The sequence below is a fragment of the Acipenser ruthenus genome, chromosome 46 (genome assembly GCF_902713425.1).
Source record: "Acipenser ruthenus chromosome 46, fAciRut3.2 maternal haplotype, whole genome shotgun sequence".
Taxonomy (NCBI): domain Eukaryota; kingdom Metazoa; phylum Chordata; class Actinopteri; order Acipenseriformes; family Acipenseridae; genus Acipenser; species Acipenser ruthenus.
The window spans coordinates 2,050,400-2,076,578 of NC_081234.1; the positions used below are offsets into that span (position 1 = coordinate 2,050,400).

Sequence of the window (26,179 nt, forward strand, 5' to 3'; positions counted from 1 at the left end):
ACAGGGCTTCCAACAAACAAACAGGGCTTCCAACAAACAAACAGGGCTTCCAACAAACAAACAGGGCTTCCAACAAACAAACAAACAGGGCTTCCGACAAACAAACATGGCTTCCAACAAACAAACAGGGCTTCCAACAAACAAACAGGGCTTCCAACAAACAAACAGGGCTTCTGACAAACAAACAGGGCTTCTGACAAACAAACAGGGCTTCCGACAAACAAACAGGGCTTCCGACAAACAAACAGGGCTTCCAACAAACAAACAGGGCTTCCAACAAACAAACAGGGCTTCCAGCATACAGGGCTTCCAACAAACAAACAGGGCTTCTGACAAACAAACAGGGCTTCCGACAAACAAACAAACAGGGCTTCCAGCAAACAAACAGGGCTTCTGACAAACAAACAGGGCTTCCAACAAACAAGCAGGGCTTCCAACAAACAAGCAGGGCTTCCAACAAACAAACAGGGCTTCTGACAAACAAACAGGGCTTCCGACAAACAAACAGGGCTTCCGACAAACAAACAGGGCTTCCAACAAACAAACAGGGCTTCCGACAAACAAACAGGGCTTCTGACAAACAAACAGGGCTTCCAGCAAACAAACAGGGCTTCCGACAAACAAACAGGGCTTCCAACAAACAAACAGGGCTTCCGACAAACAAACAGGGCTTCCGACAAACAAACAGGGCTTCCGACAAACAAACAGGGCTTCCGACAAACAAACAGGGCTTCCAACAAACAAGCAGGGCTTCCAGCAAACAAACAGGGCTTCCAACAAACAAACAGGGCTTCCAACAAACAAACAGGGCTTCCAGCAAACAAACAGGGCTTCCAACAAACAAACAGGGCTTCCAACAAACAAACAGGGCTTCCGACAAACAAACAGGGCTTCCAACAAACAAACAGGGCTTCCGACAGACAAACAGGGCTTCCAACAAACAAACAAACAGGGCTTCCAACAAACAAACAGGGCTTCCAACAAACAAACAGGGCTTCCAACAAACAAACAAACAGGGCTTCCGACAAACAAACAGGGCTTCCAACAAACAAACAAACAGGGCTTCCAACAAACAAACAGGGCTTCCGACAAACAAACAGGGCTTCCAACAAACAAACAGGGCTTCCGACAAACAAACAGGGCTTCCAACAAACAAACAGGGCTTCCAACAAACAAACAGGGCTTCCAACAAACAAACAGGGCTTCCAACAAACAAACAGGGCTTCCAACAAACAAACAGGGCTTCCAACAAACAAACAGGGCTTCCAACAAACAAACAAACAGGGCTTCCAACAAACAAACAGGGCTTCCAACAAACAAACAGGGCTTCCAACAAACAAACAGGGCTTCCGACAAACAAACAGGGCTTCCAACAAACAAACAGGGCTTCCGACAAACAAACAAACAGGGCTTCCGACAAACAAACAGAGCTTCCGACAAACAAACAGGGCTTCCGACAAACAAACAAACAGGGCTTCCGACAAACAAACAGGGCTTCCAACAAACAAACAAACAGGGCTTCCAACAAACAAACAGGGCTTCCAACAAACAAACAGGGCTTCCAACAAACAAACAGGGCTTCCAACAAACAAACAGGGCTTCCAACAAACAAACAGGGCTTCTGACAAACAAACAGGGCTTCCGACAAACAAACAAACAGGGCTTCCAACAAACAAACAGAGCTTCCGACAAACAAACAGGGCTTCCAACAAACAAACAGGGCTTCCGACAAACAAACAAACAGGGCTTCCAGCAAACAAACAGGGCTTCCAACAAACAAACAGGGCTTCCAACAAACAAACAGGGCTTCCAGCAAACAAACAGGGCTTCCAACATACAAGCAGGGCTTCCAGCAAACAGGGCTTCCAGCAAACAAACAGGGCTTCCAGCAAACAAACCGGGCTTCTGACAAACAAACAGGGCTTCCAACAAACAAACAGGGCTTCTGACAAACAAACAGGGCTTCCAACATACAAGCAGGGCTTCCAGCAAACAAACAGGGCTTCCAACATACAAGCAGGGCTTCCAACAAACAAACAGGGCTTCCGACAAACAAACAGGGCTTCCAACAAACAAACAGGGCTTCCGACAAACAAGCAGGGCTTCCAACAAACAAACAGGGCTTCTAACAAACAAACAGGGCTTCCAACAAACAAGCAGGGCTTCCGACAAACAAACAGGGCTTCCGACAAACAAACAGGGCTTCTGACAAACAAACAGGGCTTCCAACAAACAAACAGGGCTTCTGACAAACAAACAGGGCTTCTGACAAACAAACAGGGCTTCCAACAAACAAACAGGGCTTCCAACAAACAAACAGGGCTTCTGACAAACAAACAGGGCTTCCAACAAACAAACAGGGCTTCCAGCAAACAAACAGGGCTTCCGACAAACAAACAGGGCTTCCGACAAACAAACAGGGCTTCCAACAAACAAACAGGGCTTCCAGCAAACAAACAGGGCTTCCAGCAAACAAACAGGGCTTCCGACAAACAAACAGGGCTTCCAACAAACAAACAGGGCTTCCAGCAAACAAACAAACAGGGCTTCCGACAAACAAACAGGGCTTCCAACAAACAAACAGGGCTTCCAACAAACAAACAGGGCTTCCAACAAACAAACAGGGCTTCCAACAAACAAACAGGGCTTCCAACAAACAAACAGGGCTTCCGACAAACAAGCAGGGCTTCCGACAAACAAACAGGGCTTCCAACAAACAAACAGGGCTTCTGACAAACAAACAGGGCTTCCAACAAACAAACAGGGCTTCTGACAAACAAACAGGGCTTCTGACAAACAAACAGGGCTTCCGAGAAACAAACAGGGCTTCCAACAAACAAACAAACAGGGCTTCCAACAAACAAACAGAGCTTCCGACAAACAAACAGGGCTTCCGACAAACAAACAGGGCTTCCGACAAACAAACAAACAGGGCTTCCAACAAACAAACAGAGCTTCCGACAAACAAACAGGGCTTCCAACAAACAAACAAACAGGGCTTCCGACAAACAAACAAACAGGGCTTCCAGCAAACAAACAGGGCTTCCAACAAACAAACAGGGCTTCCAACAAACAAACAGGGCTTCCAGCAAACAAACAGGGCTTCCAACATACAAGCAGGGCTTCCAGCAAACAGGGCTTCCAGCAAACAAACAGGGCTTCCAGCAAACAAACCGGGCTTCTGACAAACAAACAGGGCTTCCAACAAACAAACAGGGCTTCTGACAAACAAACAGGGCTTCCAACATACAAGCAGGGCTTCCAGCAAACAGGACTTCCAGCAAACAAACAGGGCTTCCAGCAAACAAACAGGGCTTCCGACAAACAAACAGGGCTTCCAACAAACAAGCAGGGCTTCCAACAAACAAACAGGGCTTCCAACAAACAAACAGGGCTTCCAACAAACAAACAGGGCTTCCAGCAAACAAACAGGGCTTCCAGCAAACAAACAGGGCTTCCAACAAACAAACAGGGCTTCTGACAAACAAACAGGGCTTCCAACAAACAAACAGGGCTTCCAACAAACAAACAGGGCTTCCAACAAACAAACAGGGCTTCCAACAAACAAACAGGGCTTCCGACAAACAAACAGGGCTTCCGACAAACAAACAGGGCTTCCGACAAACAAACAGGGCTTCCAACAAACAAACAAGCAGGGCTTCCAACAAACAAACAGGGCTTCCAACAAACAAACAAACAGGGCTTCCAACAAACAAACAGGGCTTCCAACAAACAAACAGGGCTTCCAACAAACAAACAAACAGGGCTTCCAACAAACAAACAGGGCTTCCAGCAAACAAACAGGGCTTCCAGCAAACAAACAGGGCTTCCGACAAACAAACAGGGCTTCCAACAAACAAACAGGGCTTCCAACAAACAAACAGGGCTTCCAACAAACAAACAGGGCTTCCAGCAAACAAACAGGGCTTCCAGCAAACAAACAGGGCTTCCGACAAACAAACAAACAGGGCTTCCAACAAACAAACAGGGCTTCCAACAAACAAACAGGGCTTCCAACAAACAAACAGGGCTTCCAGCAAACAAACAGGGCTTCAAACAAACAAACAAACAGGGCTTCCAACAAACAAACAGGGCTTCCAGCAAACAAACAGGGCTTCCAACAAACAAACAGGGCTTCCGACAAACAAACAGGGCTTCCAACAAACAAACAGGGCTTCCAACAAACAAACAGGGCTTCCAACAAACAAACAGGGCTTCCAACAAACAAACAGGGCTTCCAGCAAACAAACAGGGCTTCCAGCAAACAAACAGGGCTTCAAACAAACAAACAAACAGGGCTTCCAACAAACAAACAGGGCTTCCAGCAAACAAACAGGGCTTCCAACAAACAAACAGGGCTTCCGACAAACAAACAGGGCTTCCAACAAACAAACAGGGCTTCCAACAAACAAACAGGGCTTCCAACAAACAAACAGGGCTTCCAACAAACAAACAGGGCTTCCAACAAACAAACAGGGCTTCCAACAAACAAACAGGGCTTCTGACAAACAAACAGGGCTTCCAACAAACAAACAGGGCTTCCAACAAACAAACAGGGCTTCCGACAAACAAACAGGGCTTCCAACAAACAAACAGGGCTTCCAACAAACAAACAAGCAGGGCTTCCAACAAACAAACAGGGCTTCCAACAAACAAACAGGGCTTCCAACAAACAAACAGGGCTTCCAACAAACAAACAGGGCTTCCAACAAACAAACAGGGCTTCCAACAAACAAACAGGGCTTCCAACAAACAAACAGGGCTTCTGACAAACAAACAGGGCTTCCAACAAACAAACAGGGCTTCTGACAAACAAACAGGGCTTCTGACAAACAAACAGGGCTTCCGACAAACAAACCGGGCTTCTGACAAACAAACAGGGCTTCCAACAAACAAACAGGGCTTCCAACAAACAAACAGGGCTTCCAGCAAACAAACAGGGCTTCTGACAAACAAACAGGGCTTCTGACAAACAAACAGGGCTTCTGACAAACAAACAGGGCTTCCAACAAACAAACAGGGCTTCCGACAAACAAACAGGGCTTCCAACATACAAGCAGGGCTTCCAGCAAACAGGACTTCCAGCAAACAAACAGGGCTTCCGACAAACAAACAGGGCTTCCGACAAACAAACAGGGCTTCTGACAAACAAACAGGGCTTCCAACAAACAAACAGGGCTTCTGACAAACAAACAGGGCTTCCAACAAACAAACAGGGCTTCTAACAAACAGAGCTTCCGACAAACAAACAGGGTTTCCGACAAACAAACAGGGCTTCTAACAAACAGGGCTTCCGACAAACAAACAGGGCTTCCAACAAACAAACAGGGCTTCCAACAAACAAACAGGGCTTCCAACAAACAAACAAACAGGGCTTCCGACAAACAAACAGGGCTTCCAACAAACAAACAGGGCTTCCGACAAAGAGGGCTTCTCGGAATGCATGAATAGCAGGACCTCGAAAGCGATTCAATGTTATGGCTTTGACAGACGCATGTGCTTTTTAAAAGTAAACCATAAGTGTCAATATTGAAGTGTGGCAGGATAGCTTGGGTCTATGACGTCATACCAGAAATGAAACCATAACAAGCAAGTACAGCGGTGCAAGACGCAAACAACGCAAACAATCGTAGCAATTGTTTATATTTAAGTTTTTACTCCTCCTCACTACTTACGCTCCGCCTCCAAACACACTAACCTCTTTCTCACCCGTGATCACCCTATTTATACACCTGTGGCTGGAGCCTTAATTAATCATTTAATCATTTATTCAATTCACGGCTCCAGCCACATTACCATGTGTTTTTATAGGGAGGATTTTAACTGCCTCCCTGTCACCACTATTCCACACACACACACACAAACCCACATCCCTGTGCTCACATACCAATATACATTAACACCCCTGTGATACATAACCCAAACTATACAAAATAAACCAAAAATACACCCAGGGGCGGGGTACCCTGTCACATGAACTTATAAACCTCTAAAAGCAAAACCATTGACCCAAATATTTACAAATCACAAAAGACTGATGGGATCCCTAAAGATGTCAAAATAAGTAATTGTAATGTCTGTTCTGCAGTGCTGTTTAATGGTGTTTGCTGTCAGTCTCAGTGGTTCTGCAGTGCTATTTAAAGATGTTTGCTGTCAGTCTCAGTGGTTCTGCAGTGCTGTTTAAAGGTGTTTGCTGTCAGTCTCAGTGGTTCTGCAGTACTGTTTAAAGGTGTTTGCTGTCAGTTTCAGTGGTTCTGCAGTACTGTTTAAAGGTGTTTGCTGTCAGTCTCAGTGGTTGGTTCTGCAGTACTGTTTAAAGGTGTTTGCTGTCAGTCTCAGTGGTTCTGCAGTGTTGTTTAAAGGTGTTTGCTGTCAGTCTCAGTGGTTCTGCAGTGCTGTTTAAAGGTGTTTGCTGTCAGTCTCAGTGGTTCTGCAGTACTGTTTAAAGGTGTTTGCTGTCAGTCTCAGTGGTTCTGCAGTACTGTTTAAAGGTGTTTGCTGTCAGTCTCAGTGGTTCTGCAGTGCTGTTTAAAGGTGTTTGCTGTCAGTCTCAGTGGTTCTGCAGTACTGTTTAAAGGTGTTTGCTGTCAGTCTCAGTGGTTCTGCAGTACTGTTTAAAGATGTTTGCTGTCAGTCTCAGTGGTTGGTTCTGCAGTACTGTTTAAAGGTGTTTGCTGTCAGTCTCAGTGGTTCTGCAGTGTTGTTTAAAGGTGTTTGCTGTCAGTCTCAGTGGTTCTGCAGTGCTGTTTAAAGGTGTTTGCTGTCAGTCTCAGTGGTTGGTTCTGCAGTACTGTTTAAAGGTGTTTGCTGTCAGTCTCAGTGGTTCTGCAGTACTGTTTAAAGGTGTTTGTTGTCAGTCTCAGTGATTCTGCAGTACTGTTTAAAGATGTTTGCTGTCAGTCTCAGTGGTTGGTTCTGCAGTACTGTTTAAAGGTGTTTGCTGTCAGTCTCAGTGGTTCTGCAGTGTTGTTTAAAGGTGTTTGCTGTCAGTCTCAGTGGTTCTGCAGTGCTGTTTAAAGGTGTTTGCTGTCAGTCTCAGTGGTTCTGCAGTACTGTTTAAAGGTGTTTGCTGTCAGTCTCAGTGATTCTGCAGTACTGTTTAAAGATGTTTGCTGTCAGTCTCAGTGGTTGGTTCTGCAGTACTGTTTAAAGGTGTTTGCTGTCAGTCTCAGTTGTTCTGCAGTGCTGTTTAAAGGTGTTTGCTGTCAGTCTCAGTGGTTCTGCAGTACTGTTTAAAGGTGTTTGCTGTCAGTCTCAGTGGTTCTGCAGTACTGTTTAAAGGTGTTTGCTGTCAGTCTCAGTGGTTCTGCAGTACTGTTTAAAGGTGTTTGCTGTCAGTCTCAGTGGTTCTGCAGTGCTGTTTAAAGGTGTTTGCTGTCAGTCTCAGTGGTTCTGCAGTACTGTTTAAAGGTGTTTGCTGTCAGTCTCAGTGGTTCTGCAGTACTGTTTAAAGATGTTTGCTGTCAGTCTCAGTGGTTGGTTCTGCAGTACTGTTTAAAGGTGTTTGCTGTCAGTCTCAGTGGTTCTGCAGTGTTGTTTAAAGGTGTTTGCTGTCAGTCTCAGTGGTTCTGCAGTGCTGTTTAAAGGTGTTTGCTGTCAGTCTCAGTGGTTGGTTCTGCAGTACTGTTTAAAGGTGTTTGCTGTCAGTCTCAGTGGTTCTGCAGTACTGTTTAAAGGTGTTTGCTGTCAGTCTCAGTGGTTCTGCAGTACTGTTTAAAGGTGTTTGCTGTCAGTCTCAGTGATTCTGCAGTACTGTTTAAAGGTGTTTGCTGTCAGTCTCAGTGGTTCTGCAGTGCTGTTTAAAGGTGTTTGCTGTCAGTCTCAGTGGTTCTGCAGTGCTGTTTAAAGGTGTTTGCTGTCAGTCTCAGTGGTTCTGCAGTACTATTTAAAGGTGTTTGCTGTCAGTTTCAGTGGTTCTGCAGTACTGTTTAAAGGTGTTTGCTGTCAGTCTCAGTGGTTGGTTCTGCAGTACTGTTTAAAGGCGTTTGCTGTCAGTCTCAGTGGTTCTGCAGTGTTGTTTAAAGGTGTTTGCTGTCAGTCTCAGTGGTTCTGCAGTGCTGTTTAAAGGTGTTTGCTGTCAGTCTCAGTGGTTCTGCAGTACTGTTTAAAGGTGTTTGCTGTCAGTCTCAGTGGTTCTGCAGTACTGTTTAAAGGTGTTTGCTGTCAGTCTCAGTGGTTCTGCAGTACTGTTTAAAGGTGTTTGCTGTCAGTCTCAGTGGTTCTGCAGTACTGTTTAAAGGTGTTTGCTGTCAGTCTCAGTGGTTCTGCAGTGCTGTTTAAAGGTGTTTGCTGTCAGTCTCAGTGGTTCTGCAGTACTGTTTAAAGGTGTTTGCTGTCAGTCTCAGTGGTTCTGCAGTACTGTTTAAAGATGTTTGCTGTCAGTCTCAGTGGTTGGTTCTGCAGTACTGTTTAAAGGTGTTTGCTGTCAGTCTCAGTGGTTCTGCAGTGTTGTTTAAAGGTGTTTGCTGTCAGTCTCAGTGGTTCTGCAGTGCTGTTTAAAGGTGTTTGCTGTCAGTCTCAGTGGTTGGTTCTGCAGTACTGTTTAAAGGTGTTTGCTGTCAGTCTCAGTGGTTCTGCAGTACTGTTTAAAGGTGTTTGCTGTCAGTCTCAGTGGTTCTGCAGTACTGTTTAAAGGTGTTTGCTGTCAGTCTCAGTGATTCTGCAGTACTGTTTAAAGGTGTTTGCTGTCAGTCTCAGTGGTTCTGCAGTGCTGTTTAAAGGTGTTTGCTGTCAGTCTCAGTGGTTCTGCAGTGCTGTTTAAAGGTGTTTGCTGTCAGTCTCAGTGGTTCTGCAGTACTGTTTAAAGGTGTTTGCTGTCAGTTTCAGTGGTTCTGCAGTACTGTTTAAAGGTGTTTGCTGTCAGTCTCAGTGGTTGGTTCTGCAGTACTGTTTAAAGGTGTTTGCTGTCAGTCTCAGTGGTTCTGCAGTGTTGTTTAAAGGTGTTTGCTGTCAGTCTCAGTGGTTCTGCAGTGCTGTTTAAAGGTGTTTGCTGTCAGTCTCAGTGGTTCTGCAGTACTGTTTAAAGGTGTTTGCTGTCAGTCTCAGTGGTTCTGCAGTACTGTTTAAAGGTGTTTGCTGTCAGTCTCAGTGGTTCTGCAGTACTGTTTAAAGATGTTTGCTGTCAGTCTCAGTGGTTGGTTCTGCAGTACTGTTTAAAGGTGTTTGCTGTCAGTCTCAGTGGTTCTGCAGTGTTGTTTAAAGGTGTTTGCTGTCAGTCTCAGTGGTTCTGCAGTGCTGTTTAAAGGTGTTTGCTGTCAATCTCAGTGGTTGGTTCTGCAGTACTGTTTAAAGGTGTTTGCTGTCAGTCTCAGTGGTTCTGCAGTACTGTTTAAAGGTGTTTGCTGTCAGTCTCAGTGATTCTGCAGTACTGTTTAAAGATGTTTGCTGTCAGTCTCAGTGGTTGGTTCTGCAGTACTGTTTAAAGGTGTTTGCTGTCAGTCTCAGTGATTCTGCAGTACTGTTTAAAGATGTTTGCTGTCAGTCTCAGTGGTTGGTTCTGCAGTACTGTTTAAAGGTGTTTGCTGTCAGTCTCAGTGGTTCTGCAGTGTTGTTTAAAGGTGTTTGCTGTCAGTCTCAGTGGTTCTGCAGTGCTGTTTAAAGGTGTTTGCTGTCAGTCTCAGTGGTTCTGCAGTACTGTTTAAAGGTGTTTGCTGTCAGTCTCAGTGGTTCTGCAGTACTGTTTAAAGGTGTTTGCTGTCAGTCTCAGTGGTTCTGCAGTACTGTTTAAAGGTGTTTGCTGTCAGTCTCAGTGGTTCTGCAGTACTGTTTAAAGGTGTTTGCTGTCAGTCTCAGTGGTTCTGCAGTGCTGTTTAAAGGTGTTTGCTGTCAGTCTTAGTGGTTCTGCAGTACTGTTTAAAGGTGTTTGCTGTCAGTCTCAGTGGTTCTGCAGTACTGTTTAATGGTGTTTGCTGTCAGTCTCAGTGGTTCTGCAGTGCTGTTTAAAGGTGTTTGCTGTCAGTCTCAGTGGTTGGTTCTGCAGTGCTGTTTAAAGATGTTTGCTGTCATTCTCATGGTTCTGTTGCTTTGCTCTAATATTGAGTTAGCATTATTCTCTGGTTTTGAGCTTGTCTGGGGACTCTTAAGTGCCAGGGATGATCAGCCTTCCTCATTCCTTTCAAATCAATGTTACAATTTGATCATTCAGCTATGCCAGCCCAGCCTATTCTTTCTCTATACAGTACATATGTAGAGCAGGTGGGTGTGAGAGTTCCCATTGTCTCAGCACTATCCTGACCAGCTGGTATAAAGCCAGAGAAAGACTCATTCAGAGTAAAATGATAGCCCAATATTGGATAAACAAAACTCAGAAAGCAAGGTTTAAACTAGGTGAATGCAGAGGATAAAGAAATGATCAAATTAGAAAAAAATGTCTCAACCCAGAACCACCCAGGAAGATTGCCAGAAACACAAAACAGCAAAGGAACATTAAAAATGCAATTAATATGCTGTATAAGACTCAGTCACATTTTAAATGTAGACTCACATACACACACATGCCAAGATCTTGAAATACAGACACCAACGCATACACACACAGCTCTAAATACAGACACCCACACACACAGCTCTAAATACAGACACCCACACACACAGCTCTAAATACAGACACCCACACACACAGCTCTAAATACAGACACCCACACACACAGCTCTAAATACAGACACCCACACACACAGGACTGAGTTCAGAATGGCTCAGAATCTTGGATACTGCAGTAGCAGCAAATCTAACCCACTGCAGAGCTGTCACAGTAAAGGGGAGGGCTATGCAGCCTCTCCCTTTGAACACATCCAAAGCATACAGACTGGAAGCCAAAAGCACAGCAAAAAAAAGCACTAAATAGATTTAATATCAAATTGGATATCCATGACCCCTCCACAATGGCTTTTAGTGTCCAAGTGCAACGAAGTATTGCTGTAACTTAGAAAAAAAAGGTAAGCTTAGAAAAAAAGATACAAACCCATTTTTTAATTATTTAAAAACGCTGCTGTTTGCCAGTAGCCGTGTTGGCAATATTGATAAGAGTATTAGTTTAAATTCTCCTGTCTACAGCAGGACAAGGGGCCCTGCAGCCAAGGACAGAGGAGGCAACGCTTTCCTTCCCAGCACTGATTGAAGCAGCCCCTGGGACTGTGGGAAGAGGAGCATTCGGGATTCATGACCTATTCTGCATGAGAAGAAGAAGACACTTTCTTGGCTCTTTTTAACTGGCTGGCTCCTAGCCCGAAGATCTGACCACATCACCTGCATGACAGTAAATATAGACACACACACACACACACACACACACACACACACACACACACACACACACACACACACACACACAAAGACAAACCATGGTAAACTGGCTGCATACCTGTCTTTTTATATTATTCCTAACATCTATTCTGTAATATATCCAACCTGCAACCCACTGTTGTACATTACAGAACTTTGTTTCAAGGTTGTATAACTGAAACACTTTCCAAACGCCCACAATGTACTAGAAAAGACACAAGAGGGTTCTCTCCATGGTGCCAAATGTACTAGAAAAGACACAAGAGGGTTCTCTCCATGGTGCCAAATGTACTAGAAAAGACACAAGAGGGTTCTCTCCATGGTGCCAAATGTACTAGAAAAGACACAAGAGGGTTCTCTCCATGGTGCCAAATGTACTAGAAAAGACACAAGAGGGTTCTCTCCATGGTGCCAAATGTACTAGAAAAGACACAAGAGGGTTCACTCCATGGTGCCAAATGTACTAGAAAAGACACAAGAGGGTTCTCTCCATGGTGCCAAATGTACTAGAAAAGACACAAGAGGGTTCTCTCCATGGTGCCAAATGTACTAGAAAAGACACAAGAGGGTTCTCTCCATGGTGCCAAATGTACTAGAAAAGACACAAGAGGGTTCTCTCCATGGTGCCAAATGTACTAGAAAAGACACAAGAGGGTTCTCTCCATGGTGCCAACCCCCTTTGACTTTCAACACAAATAGCACCCTGGGATTGATACAGAGATTTGCCTGACTGCTATCTCAATTTGTGCAACACGGTATTTGGTTTCCAAGTCTTATTTGTTTCTGTTTCCCATCACCTCCTTGAAATTTGTTTTTTTTTAGTTGTGTGGTTCATGGCAATACGTTCTACTACTAAAGCTCTAGAACTAGGCTTTCTGGTTAGTTCCCCACAAGGGCTTTCTACGCATCAATGTGGGACTACTAACCTGATTATTGATCTTGCCTTCAACACCTGTGGGAGCCTCCCTGCTGACACATGTGATCTGCTGGTTAAATGCATTGCAGCTGTTCAAGATGATTGAGTCTCGTGTTGTTTGTCCCGTTATTTAGAGTACGGAGCAACGATGTAACGGCAGGTTTGAGTATACATGTGTGTAGCATTATGGAACTGTCCATGGCTGTAGTGCTGAAATCTGAATGTAACGTGGATTACAATGCACATGCATCAACCAGGGTAAACATACGTTGTGACAAGTCTTTTGGGGCGTGTGTAGTTTGCATGCAATAAAACTAATTCCAAGTATAAGGTATGTACAAATGTAAACTATTTCAAAACTGATGTGTGTTTGTTATTCTATCCTATTTCTCCGCAAAGTTAAATGTTAATGTAAGGATAAGACTATGTGTAGACTAGTGGGGCTCCCGTAGTGCTTGGAGCGCAGTGACGTCACAATAATAAAAGGAAGCCGGTACGTTCCTCAAGGCTTAGTTGTTACAGCACTACTCCAGTACAGGTTGACTTATTAAAGATAGCGAACATCATATACACATACAGACGAATAGAACACGTTACAGTTATCACCGTTTTAAGAGCACTACAGTTATACATTACAATACTATATATGAACTATAACGACACGAATCTTTCTTTGAGAATTTGCTTAGCACTGCAGGTAGTAACACGAGAAAAAAATCCTATACTAGTATTCATTATTAAGTTGATCACATTGCAGATATTCATGTCATGGTTATTTAAATTATTATTGATTGTGGTGATTATTGACTGCGTTATGACTGAAATACACATACGTAATTTGGTGATTGGGACTAGGGGAAAGAACAACTTATGTAGATTCGTAGCTAGAGAATAATCAACGGAGTAACTGTAATTCAATTCAGTAGTTTAATGCAATACATTTGCTAACTAGAGCTTTTAGAAGCTGTCCTGCATTGCAGTTCACAATGCTTGATGACACACAGCTGTTATTCAAAGCTGGTCTGTGTAAAGAAGTCGTTTGTATATGTGTAATGTCAGGCTGTGCATACTGAATCTACCCCTCCTCCGTTGTACTGGAGCGCCACGCTTGTTTAAAGGGGTTGGAACTCAGGAATACTGCATAGTAAGGCTTATTGATCCACGAAAGCGAGGCAATAGCGCAGAAAGTTACTGCAGTATTTTGGTGCATTACTGCATTCTTTAAATCTTAATGACACGTCTCCCTGCCCGACTGGATTATATCATTAGCTCGCCTCTGCATTACCCTGCAGTTTTCAAATTACTTTGTGCAATGGAAACTTTTAAATATGTATTTGTATTGCCGCAACAAGGCGACTTTTGAAGATCCACAAGCTGTTTTTGTAGTTGGAAAGGTTTACGATTGAAAACTCTAAATAATGCTAGGATTAGCCTTTGTACTAAAACATAAGCATCTATTTTCCAGGAGTACATTTTTAAGAATGAAACATAAATCGTAAGCAGCAGATTTTAAACACCTGTATATACCGCGGTTCCCCGTGTGTTCACGGTAACACTTCACATTAAGTGTCTCTCATTATACTGTGTATAGTATCAACTTAGTAAATACATGTGTACTTACACATCATTACAATGTTATTATGCGCAGTTACAATGCACTTTACAATATATTTACCATAGCCAGTCTGCCTGTCTGTCTGTCTGTCTGTCTGTCTGTCGGTCTGTCCGTCTTTCTATAGTGCAATTCTGAAAATAGGCAGACAGCCTTTAAACATATATATATATATATATATATATATATATATATATATATATATATATATATATATATATATATATATATAATGTGGGTGTGAAAATATATATTCAATTTCTAAAACATGTTATTATATTAGTCACATTACCGTAGAATGAAGCAACGTATTCTGCTCTACAAGCAGTAAGTGTAACTTGAAAAAGTCCAATATGACATCTGATTGCTAACAGGAAGTCCCGCAGCGGTCATCTTTAACCAAGGTAGCATATGTGACAGCGAACACAGATGGGGTGATACTGACTATCAATCGATACACAAGAGCTGTCAGTAATACGGAACCGTGCTCGGCAGGTGTTTTGAATGCGGCTTAGTGTTTATGTGGTGTAACTGGGTGATTAAATGGTCTTATTGTAAATATCGGTTATACTCTGTTATATTTTTTTCTGCACATTTACAGTCATTAAAAAATAGATTGTGGTTACATTACTGAATTTGCTCGTAATGCTATATCGTTTTTAATAGTGCTGAAACATCTTTATTGTTTTATATTTGTTGGGAAGCATATTGAAATTTAGGTCTACGACTGATCCTTAAAGTTTTTTTTTTTTTTTTTTTTGCAGTGATTTCTCCCATAGTGTTCCCTAAACTCTAAATTTACCAGTTTGCAATTGTGCTTCACCATGCCTCTTCGTGGTAAACATTCGTGTGATTTAATATGTCGAAGAATTAAACGATTCAATGATTCGAGCACCTCTACATATAAACCATCTACCATTATATCATGACCACCTTATATCGTAATGTAGCTTTAACTTCGCACTGTAATGATTCGGTACATTAGAGTCTTCCACGAGCACTGGTCTCTGTGCCACTGGGGGATAAAGTGGCGTGTCTTCTGTTCATTTTACGGAGTCTCAGTGAATGGTTTGTTTTGCAGCGGGTCTGATGGAAATTTCCAGCAGCCTGTACTGCCCTGGGCGTTCCACCTTAAAGACTGCAGTAAACCAGATGTCTCGCAGATGTCTTCATTTAGGTATGCGATCAATACCAATGTTTTCATTCAGTAGAAACCGCTTTTCCCACCCAACGAAGACATCATTATAACGTCCTTAAGAAATAACCCACAATAAGATATATCCGTTACTGTACTTGGTTTTAAACAAATCTGTAACCCTTTTAATTCTATCAATAAATGACTTTGTGCTGTGCGAATAAAGAATGCAGACACCGGTTTAATTTGCACAATGCGGTCCATATCAGAGTTCACGGAAACACCCGTGTTTATTTTGTCTACTCTAAATCATTGCATTTTTGCATTATTATTTTTCTGTTAAGCGTTAACGGTTTCTGTACACTTTGGATTGGTACCGGCATGTGCATAACTACCTTATTCATACACACACACACACACACACACACACACACACACACACACACACACACACACACACACGTAGGAGTGCGTTTGTATGTATTTTCTAATGATTTAAGATGTGTAGTTTTTATTGCATTTTGATTATGTTATATTGGTATGTTTTTAAAGCACGTGTGAATGTGTCTAGGAAAATCGCAGTATTTAATCAATGAGTCAAATTGTACTTTAAAAAGCTCGATTTAAAAAAAAGAGGGAGAGAGCTGGGAGGACGTCCGTGATAACGAGCAGCTCGTGTGAGCCTGGGTGCCGGGCTGGGAAGTGAGACCGGCGGTAGTGGTTTTGACAAACTCTGCTACTTTTTGTGTAAAACGGGTTGAGCTGTATGTGGAGTTTATAAACTGTAGCGTATGCTGACAGTGGTGAGTTCATCATTTAGCAAATATAGATCATGTATTTCCGCTGCTGTTACATTCTTAGCCCGGCTGTAGTGAGAGGGGTAGGAGGGATTATTTAGCCAATAGAAGACATGCCCGTTGCTCGATATCTGCAGTCCATTGGAGGTGAGATTGAGGACTCGCTATGTTTTGTTCCCTGTTTAGTTGAGCTCCGATTTACTTTGATTTGAATATTTTTTTGTTGACAGAGTCCTCAACCACTTCCATGTAGCTGCACTACACCAACCTGCCTGTAATGTTCACTGCATGTATAGGCACACTGACACCCACTCAGTTTTGTTGCCCATCTAAAATAAAACGTGTGTCAATACCCTTGGTTTACTTGTGTTCCTGCTCGATTGTCTCATTGCTGCCGAATGTTACTAACATTGCTTTGTGCTGCAATGAAAGTTGCCTCTATCAAACTATGCACCTATCGACCACCTTTCCACAGAAAACTGAGACATACAATTACAGAAAAATACCGTATTTATAAAAATATCGTATTTTTTACAGTGTATAACAGTATCCTCGCTTAGCTATGATATGGATAGAGTTTAAAAGAAATATAGATGTACCTTGAAGTGGCAAATTTACACAACGTTACCATTAAACTAGTCTGATACAGTGGCACTGCTGCATTTTCCATAACTTTAGGTTTACATGTGTAAAATCCATAAAGCCCTGTGCACAATTAATTACGCAGGTATAACAACATACAATATTTGTAGCTCCGTTGCAGACGACGATGTCACAATACACCTTCAGTAAATCCTGCTGGTATATGAATTGTACAACACTATAGGGGTGACCCGGAACTGCACCAACCACTTGTGCGTGGTTATCTCGACCACCCCTAAAATACTTGGTTTATGCAATGCAGGTGCTGAAATATGCTGTTAAAAGAGAACATTCTATTATTATTTATTTATTAGCAGACGCCCTTATCCAGGGCGACTTACAATTGTTACAAGATATCACATTATTTTTACATACAATTACCCAGTTGGGTTTTTACTGGATCAATCTAGGTAAAGTACCTTGCTCAAGGGTACAGCAGTCAAGAGTCCAGAGCCCTAACCACTACTCCACACTGCTGCCACATTCTATAGAAGATTCTTTGAAGTAATACTTTATGAAAAGACAAAAATAGGTATTTTAGTTATTAATGGCAAAAAGATGGTAGCATTCTAAACCTTATGTTCAATAACGAGGCACAAGCCTGAAGAATTATATTATAAATAATAACTGACAGCCTAAAACTCTATATGTTTCTTCTATTATTGGATATTAGTGGAATAAACTATAAAGTGTACAAATATTATTTTAGCGTCTTACAAAAAGTGGATTATGCAGGAGCATAGCGATGTGCTGTGTCTTGTATTGTGTAATACTGTTATTCCATTGACCAGCATTGTTCTATTTCTTAATAAAATGTACAACGGTGGCCATAACATTGCATCACCTTACATTTTTTCCTGCATTGTGTTGAGCTGATGCCTGAGAAATATAAGATGATGCAATAATCCTGACCACCAATATAGATTCCTGTATGCATGGGGGATTGATATTAGCAATATTGCATGGATTATTCTTTGAAAACACATCAACAACAGATCAACCAAGAAGAAAATCACCACCAGAATTAGCACACTTTCAATATGTTCTTTATTGAGCGAATGCTGCTGTGAGATGTTACATGAGTCAATGACAGGCTGCATCTTGTCACATGTCAGTAAGGTTCCCCCATGAATAAAAGTCCACTTTTTTAATTGCACTCTTGAGGTAAACATAATAAACAACAATAAATAGCATTTCTTAAGGCTAGGAGTTTTGTTTCTTATCATAATAATTTTTTGGCTCAGTTGGTTCTTTGCATAATCTTTTTCTCAGAAGTGACCCTCCAGCAACTCAGGAAATACCCCTTTGAAGTACATCTTTCATGCATTTGATTTATTGTTGTTCTTTTTTTAAAATCATCCATATTAATATGTATTTTCACTTAATTTCCTCAGCTTTATGGAGGGCACACTTCATGAGCTTGCATGCATTCCCCCTCATATTGCACAAAGTAAATTACAGAGTCTTCACCCCTCCCATGAGAGAACCATTTCTGCTTAAAGCCCGTTAAAGCTGTCACTCACATGCATTTTTTTTTATAGCTGTCATATCATATGGCTTTCTCTACTATGTTAGTTTTCTCTGCGGCAGAAGTTTTCACTCGCTTTCAGTCACTTGTTTTATGGATTGTGACGTGACCTTCTCCACCTTCTTTGTGGACACCAGCGTCTCCTCCACAACCTGCTCCACCTCTTCCATGGTCTGGGTGACTGTCACAGACTTGGTGATCTGTTTTTCTCCATCTCCTGTGGTGGTAATTGTTTCCACAGTCTTGGTGATGACCACCTTCTGACTGCTATCCTCTGCAGAGGGGCTCTCATCTACTCCATTGGTGACCACAGCCTTCTCTTCCTCATCTTGTTCCTCTCCACCCGAGCCTTCCTCAGCATTCTCCACTACCTCTCCATTGACGGCTGTGTCTTCCTTCTCTGCAGCATCCGACGCTGCCTCTTCATCAGCCTCACCTTTGGATTCCTTTTTTTCAGACCCAACTTTGCCTGCCTCACTCTTGGAGACAGTCTCCTCTTCAGCCTCCTCCTTGGACTCTTTTTCCTCTTCTGCGGTCTCATCCTCATCTGCCTTTTTGTCTTCAGACTCTTCTCCAGAGTCTTCCTTTGATTCTGCCTTGCCTTCATCCTTGGTCTCGTCTTCTGCTGTTTCTTCTTCTGTCTGTTCCTGCTCTCCTTCTTTCTCACTTTCTTTCTCTTCCTCACCCTCACTTGCCTCTTTCTGTTCTTCCTCTGGCTTGACTTCTTGTTTGGAGGCTTTGGTGCTCTCGATCTTCTCCTCCACAATGACCTCTTCTACAACAGCCTCACTCTCCTCTTCCTTTTCTCCTTCTTCTTTCTCTCCTTCAGCTTCTTCTTCTTCCTCCTCTGCCTTCTCTTCTCCCTCTGCTTCTTCTTCCTCCTCTTCAGCCTCAGCTGTTTCTAATGTTTCCTCACCTTCTTCCTTCTCAGCTTCTTCCTCTTCTTCTTCTCCCTCCTCTTTCTCACCTTCCTCTTCATCTTCTTCAGCAGCCTCCTCCTCCTCCTCCTCTGCCTCAGCCTTGGGGGCGCTGGCACTTACTGCTGCCTTTGAGACGGCTACCACCTCTTCTTCAACAGCCTCCTCTACCTCCTGTCCCTCCTCTTCCTTGGCTCCTTCCTCCTGCTCTTCTTCTCCTTCCTCTTCTGCCTCTTCCTCTGCAGGTTCGGCAGCCAGCTCCTCTGCTACGGCAGCCAAGGCCATGTCCATCTCAGACTGCTCATCTTCCACCTTGGTCTCCTCAATGATTTCCTCCACAAACTTGTGTTGGACTTTCAACTTGGGGGGCTCAGCTTTTGCTTTATGGATTTTGGCTGGGGTGACGGGAACTGGTTGTCTGTATGGGAATGATGGACCGGTGATGCCGCCTGAGAATGAGCTGAAGCGAGTCTCTTCACCCTCCAGGAGCTTCCTGCAGATACAGAGAAAAACTACAGTGAAGACTGGAAATGTGTGAGTTGTAATAACAGAAAGTGTGAGTAGAGCATCACGTTACTTTCTTACATTAAATAAGCCATACCTTATTGATACGGCTAACAAGCGCCACTGCCTCAATAATCCTGAACAACCACCCTTGCTATTCAACCCTGGTCTTTCCCAAGCAGACTATTGGCTGTGCCAAGTTAGCTTCATTGTGTAGTGATTTTAAGCCGACTCATTTCCATTTTATTGAATGGCGAGTGCAGTAACCCATTGCATTGCCGAATCCCCTGTTTGTATATTTGTATGAATTACTGTATTGATTGTCTTGTTCATTTGAATTATATATGCAGTTTCTGTCTCCAATGACTTTCTTGTAAATGCATAGTGTCACTTAATAAATACTGAGTATGGCAATTATTATTATTATTATTATTATTATTATTATTATTATTATTATTATTACTTCAGTTAAGAGGTGTCTAGTATTTCCTTGAATGTACTGGATAAATTGGTTGTTTGATTTATAAACTCCGATTTGACTTGTTAAATGTGTAAGACTTAAAATTCTTATTACTTTTCCTTAACATCAAATGAGGCATAAACAATATAATATTTAATCAGACCACATTCAAATAGTCATCCGACACATTTCTGTACAATAATGTTGTTTACAGCCCGAAACCGAAACCATACTAAGCTTTCCTCTGCAGTTGTTTAGGTTTTTGTTTGTGAAGAGAACGTATTATATAAATAAATATGGAAGTCACTGACATGTTTTTAAACGTAGTTGAGATACGTTTTTAACGGTTTAAATATATGCTGCTAAGCTATGTATCTCAAAACACATTATTCTGGCATTTGAATACTGCAGTAGAAAGAATTATAGCCAGTGCGAGTGTTTAAATGAGACTCCTGTTTACAGTAAGTGTCTTTCATTATAACACAGGCTGATCTAATTACCAGTAGCTACGCAATAGGAAAGTGGGAATCTGTATAATGAATTTAGTGTGTATACATCACACGGAATCAATACAAACTCTGTTTCTGTTTAATTAGATAAGGCAGAGATATGACCATTACCAGGCCATGGTGTTTCTTTGAGTTATGTCTGTGTTGGAGGATTATTTTATAATGTTTTTAGCAGATCTTTGTGGATTAAATGCATACCAGGAAAGCAGTGGAGGTCTGTGAATGTTTTATGGACACGTCCCTTGGTCTCAGTAAACTGAGGAGGTGATTTTCTAAGAGCAGTGTTATTGATTCTGATTAAGTGGGATAGTGATATAATCGTTAACCCATCGGCTATCCATCAAGTCATCCATGCCTGGATGGATAGCCGTAGAGATGGTAGGTCACCTGGGACCCTTTAGAATGGCCCAGAGGCATAGAAGGACAATGCTGCTAACACCTTCACATGCAGTGGTCCTCCAACTGAGCCTGACAATAGCTCCCCTATCCCCTATCCCCTATCCCCTACCCCCTGTGCACCCTCTCTGCATCGTCGGTGTTGCAGCCAGGGTGTGGCAAGCTCAAGCTCTAAAACTGCATTTGCTGCTGAAGCTGCCGCTCTCTACAAAGCCATGCTTTTAAAACAAACAACAGCAAAAAAACAAAGGACTTGCCCGCAGTACTGTTTGAAAGTGTGTTGTGTAGTTCTGTCTTAATTAAAACCCTCCTTTTTCAAGTGCAAATTAACTTCTGAAAAATGACGGCAATCAGCAGTGGTTTGCTTTGCTGCCACTCAACCAAAATGAATGGTCACAGGAAGCGCTTCTCGTTCATATATTCAAATCAAATCAACATCATTTCGGAAATAACATTAGTACGATTATTTAATAACGAAATATCCATAATGACTTCTTGAAAATGCCCAAATCAATGCAACGAGAGACTGACATGTTAAAGCCACCATCAGCTCCTAAAATTAATTCTGCAGCAATATAACACCTCCTTGGTGTTACATTTCCATAGCCAGTACATAACTGAAAAAAGGGTAATAGCAGTAATAGTTTACTTCCATTCACAGTACTGTATTATGTTTAACTCGTCAATACAAGTCATATATGCAGCTGCATTCTTAAATAACCCATTCTCAATTATTTGTTCCAAACTATCTAACATGTAAAATACACTTAATGATGAACACTGAAATAAACTGAAATGATTTTGTATATATTGTAGCAGAGTCGCTGGACTGTATGATATTTTATTAGTGCGGTAGCAGCCAATGCGCAGTAGGTATACTTCAAGAGTCCTCAAAACAACCTTGAAGCTCGTCGTCACAGCTGCAGTGTAGAGCATGGCACAGGCTGTTGGCTCACTGTTGCAGTGCTGTCAGTGGAAGTTTACTCATTCGCTATTATGCTAAAGAAGTTGCAGCAAACATCTGCAGCGCTATTAATATTCAGGACGTGCCCGCCTATGCGTGGTTACCTGTATGCTGCGATTTCGATATCCAGAGCCATCTTGACATTGAGCAGGTCCTGGTATTCCCTCAAGTGACGTGCCATTTCCCATTTCGTTCCTTTGAGCTCGTTGTCGAGCTGATGGATCGTCTCCTAAAAGGCAAAAATTAAAAAACGGGATACGATTCATTTCTGATTAATAGGGTTACCATTTCGGTTAGTCAGTGTGTTATTTTATATGATGCAAAATTAACTGCAGTGCTGTATTTAAGTCAAGCTTGAAATTATGCGCATTTCTATTGGTTTCGGTTAGTGGTAACATTTATACGCAGACTTGTCAAGTGATACAGCGTGTATCAATGAGTTCTAAAGCACCACACCTCATAGCTTGTCAAGTAAAGCGCAGATATAAAGCAAATGTAATATTGAGTTACCGTTAGTGATTACTCAGCAAAATCCAGAAAGCAGGCGGCTCCCGGAGGATAAAAGTGACTTTCTTTAATTCTTAAAGGGGACGTGCAGCAGATTCCACCTACAATATCTTACACACTTTTAACTGATATGCCGTACTTCTAAACATAATAAGACATTTAACTTATTTTAGGAGGTAAAATGTAAACGATAACACAATTTAAACATTTACGCACTGAAAGGGTACAGATTATAGAAACACGAGAATGACTTCAGTTACGGTCTTACCTGGTAGCTGGTCAGGTCGCTGTTGTGGCGATCCTCAATGTCATTCAGCTGCCTCTCCAGAGACTCCTTTGTTCCTCTGGCGGACTCGAGCTCGATGCTCTTGGACTGCAGCTGTCGCCTGTACTCTGAGATTTCGTCCCGGGCGGATTTAATGGCCTCCTTGTTCTGATCGGCCGCCTCGGTCAGCTGTGAGTAACGGCACTTGAACCAGTCTTCCGCTTGCTGGAAGTTCTGTGAAGAGTGCCCCTCGAGCTGGGAGCGGATCTCCTTCAAGGCAGAGGTGATGTCAGTCTTTAGGTAGTCCTTCCTCTCGACTGTGACCTGGGAAGCCTGGATCTGAGCGAGAAGTTCGCCTACCTCTTCCTCGTGGTTATTTTTAAGAAAAGCTATTTCATCTTGCAGGGATTGCGCCCGTTTATCAAGCTCAACTTTGACCAACGCGGAATCTTCTACATCTTTCTTCATAGCGCGGATGGTGGCTTCGGTGTCCTCCCTAACCCTCACATCTTCTTCGTACCTGTCCTTAAGGCGATGGATGTCTTCCTCGATGTGGTCAGTATCCAGCTGGATCTGCGCTTTCTCGTGGTTCACCTGTTCCAGGACGGCTCTAAGTTCACCGAGCTCCTGGTCGTACACATTTCCAAGCTGGGAATGGGTGACTTGCTTCTGCCGCAGAGCCTGGATTTCAGCCTCGATCTCCTTGTTTTGCTGCTCCAGGTAATGCACTTTGTCAATGTAGCCGGCAAAACGGTCGTTGAGCCCTTGGAGCTGCTCCTTCTCATTGGATCGCTTGTAGTCCCCATTGAGCGCTGAGGACTGGCTGAAATCAAGGCTGTCGGAAGAGCTGTGGACAGTGGAGCTGTACGCTCTGGGAACGGCAACGTTGGTTCTCTTAAAGGAGGATGAGAGCGAGCTGCTGGGGCTAGCTCGGGACCAGGACTGGGAGCGGAATCCGCTGGACGGGGTTGTGCTGGAGCGGCTGTAGTTGGTCCTGGTGTCCATCACCCTCCTATAAGATGGGCTCCCTATCGTTTCCAGAGTATAGCTCATCTCGGAAGACTTGCGTATGTGTGTGGCTTTCACTGCGCTATGTGCACTGTTGTCCTGCCTTTTTATATCCGAGGCATATTCGCTAACAGGGCAAGAATGGGCTCTTTGCTGCTAATTGATATGCTGAAGGAGGGGATTTTTTTTTTCTTGACAAATAGCCCACGTGGGCTGGGCGTGCGCCAGAGACAGACGAGCAGAGAGAGAGAGAGAGAGGTCCTCTTCTGCTTTTGCAATGCGCTGCGGCTTCTAGCTTTATATATCAGAAACTAAGAAACACTGAGAGACCAAAACTTGTACACATTGTATGACATTGTGTACACGAATTGCGCCTTTCTGAGTTGATACTCAATTTGGATGCGTATGTGTTTTTAGACATCAAGGTAAGCACAAAGGTGTGAGTTGATGTGTGTGTATATATATATATATATATATATATATATATATATATATATATATATATATATATATATATATATATATATATGAGTAAAAAAACAGTTTACAGTTATTTAACAATAAAAAAGCACATTCGTTTTCATGGAAAATCACCAAAATATATCATTTGTACGGTTTTATTTTTTAAAAGCAGGTAACAGTAATACATTTGAAATATTATGTGTTACTATTTGTGTATTTATTTAATTCGCTGAGCTAGAAAGCAGAACGCGGTCATGAATCTAGCAAATATTTTTTTTATTTAAATATCAGTGCTGTGGGGCTTGGAAAACTAAACTGGCCCTTCTATCTATCTAGCTGTCTATCTATCTGTGTATCTGTGTCTATCTGTCTGTCTATCTGTCTGTCATCTCTCTCTCTCTCGACACTTCACACTTTTTGTTTATTCAAACGGGAGGTTATTGTTTTAATGGATGCTCTATTGAGGATAATGGGTCTAGTAGAAATTACAACATTCAAACTTCACCAATGAAACCCTTTATCATTTTTTTCTGAGGACTGCAGCTTTAACTTAAAATGATTTTCTTGTGTCGTTATAAAAAACACAACTGTAACCTTTTTGGTTACGGACTTCTCAGGTAGCATAACTAAATGATTCTTTCCTGTTGAAATCTTGAGTTTTTATTAAATGAATGGGAAATACACACTAGTTAATGTGACCTTACGTGACGGTGCTGCTCTTGTTCGTGATGAACGTTATGTGCGATACATAATGTAATAATAGTAATGCTTATACAGTAAATAAGTTAAATACGAAATTAAAGGTAATTACATTTGACACTTCATTTTAACCCTATGCTGCATTGCGTCAATCGCGTTCTTTTAGTTACCCAGGACAGTATTATTATTATTATTATTATTATTATTATTATTATTATTATTATTATTATTATTATTATTATTATTATGCGTGTGTTTGCGTTAGATTTTTTTTCTTCTTTTTTAAATTTTTTTTTTTACACAACAAAGTTGTTTTTTCATCTGGGGTTTTTATTTCAGTCCCAGCCATGTAGTTGGCTTGTTTCCGTGAAACATATGGCTAATATCTGTTAATATCCCCTTCCCTCCCTGCCCGGATCCGAAGGCAGGGGCCGGATGACAGTGCAAAGATACACGCCCGTATAATTTGAACAGCACCCTCGTAACTCAGGGGGTTGAGAGACAAGCTGTTTGAACGGTTTCTGGTTGAACGGGGGCACGTTCTAGTTCTTTTTAGGTCAGAAATGGTTCTCGTTTTATCCTAAACTAGATGTTTAATTTTCATTAAGAAGTTTTTTTTACTGACTCAGACAGCCATTATCCATAGTTAATGAGCTAGAAGAAAATTTATTACAGCACAAAGTGGCCTATTGACAAATACTCCAACATGCTTAGTGAGTCTGCAGGTTTACATACAATCAAACAAGACATTTTATCAACATGTTGACTTTACATATTTATTATTATACTGTATATAATATTAATAATAACACTCTTTGACATTCAATCATTATTATTGTGGGACTTACCAATTAAAGCAATCACCAATTGGCACACCGCTGCCTGTTATTTCCATTTTGATCCTAAATTAACGTAATTTGTATAAGAAATTAGATCTCTGTAACTACAGAAAGCAATTGCAGGCTAATTTAAATGATACTTCTTTCAGGCAGTGTTGTACTGTGTGAGGGTGCTCTGGACTGCACTCCACTGGAGGGTCAAGTTGACTGGCGGCGTTAGGCCGTTACCTAAACACACAGATCTGAAGAAGATCAGATATTGATCCAGGGGTAAGGTTATCTTTGGCATTTCAAAGACCGCTGGATGGTTTAGAGTCCCGTAGGATCTGATAATATCTCTGGTGGAGGAGTGGTGTGTGTGCTGCATGTATATTTAAACACTGGGTTACAATTAGGGAGACACAGTGCACAGTGCGTGTGGCCTATTAAAACATTTAAAACAAAGCTACATAAGAGGAGAACCGCCGATAATGAATAACTAATAACGAGTAATGAACCCATAAAGTTCAAAGACATCGTTTGGAATTACACCATGCAAGCACATGGCGGGTTACCCGAAACCGCGTTTTCAGTCCATACTGGAGAATTGCAGCGTAGGCTACATTATGGTTTCGTATTTATCAGAACCTGCAGTTTCAAGAATTTTCAAAAGCTGTCGATTACCCTTGCTTTCAAATGCCTGTAACCCACAAGAGGTGGGCAGGGTATCCTGTTCATCTTGAATCCACTAGAGCAGGG

General features: G+C 42.2%; 1 protein-coding gene across 1 annotated transcript; it reads right to left on the reverse strand.

The window, feature by feature from the left end:
* Positions 1-17,412: 17,412 nt before the first annotated feature.
* On the reverse strand, positions 17,413-23,540 carry LOC117411729 (neurofilament medium polypeptide-like). The gene is made up of 3 exons (XM_059013796.1): positions 22,437-23,540; positions 21,766-21,890; positions 17,413-19,321 (listed from the first exon to the last, which is right to left on the reverse strand). The coding sequence occupies exons 1-3, from the start codon at positions 23,484-23,486 to the stop codon at positions 17,980-17,982; spliced, it is 2,517 nt and encodes an 838-aa protein (XP_058869779.1). The 5' UTR covers positions 23,487-23,540; the 3' UTR covers positions 17,413-17,979.
* Positions 23,541-26,179: the final 2,639 nt, after the last annotated feature.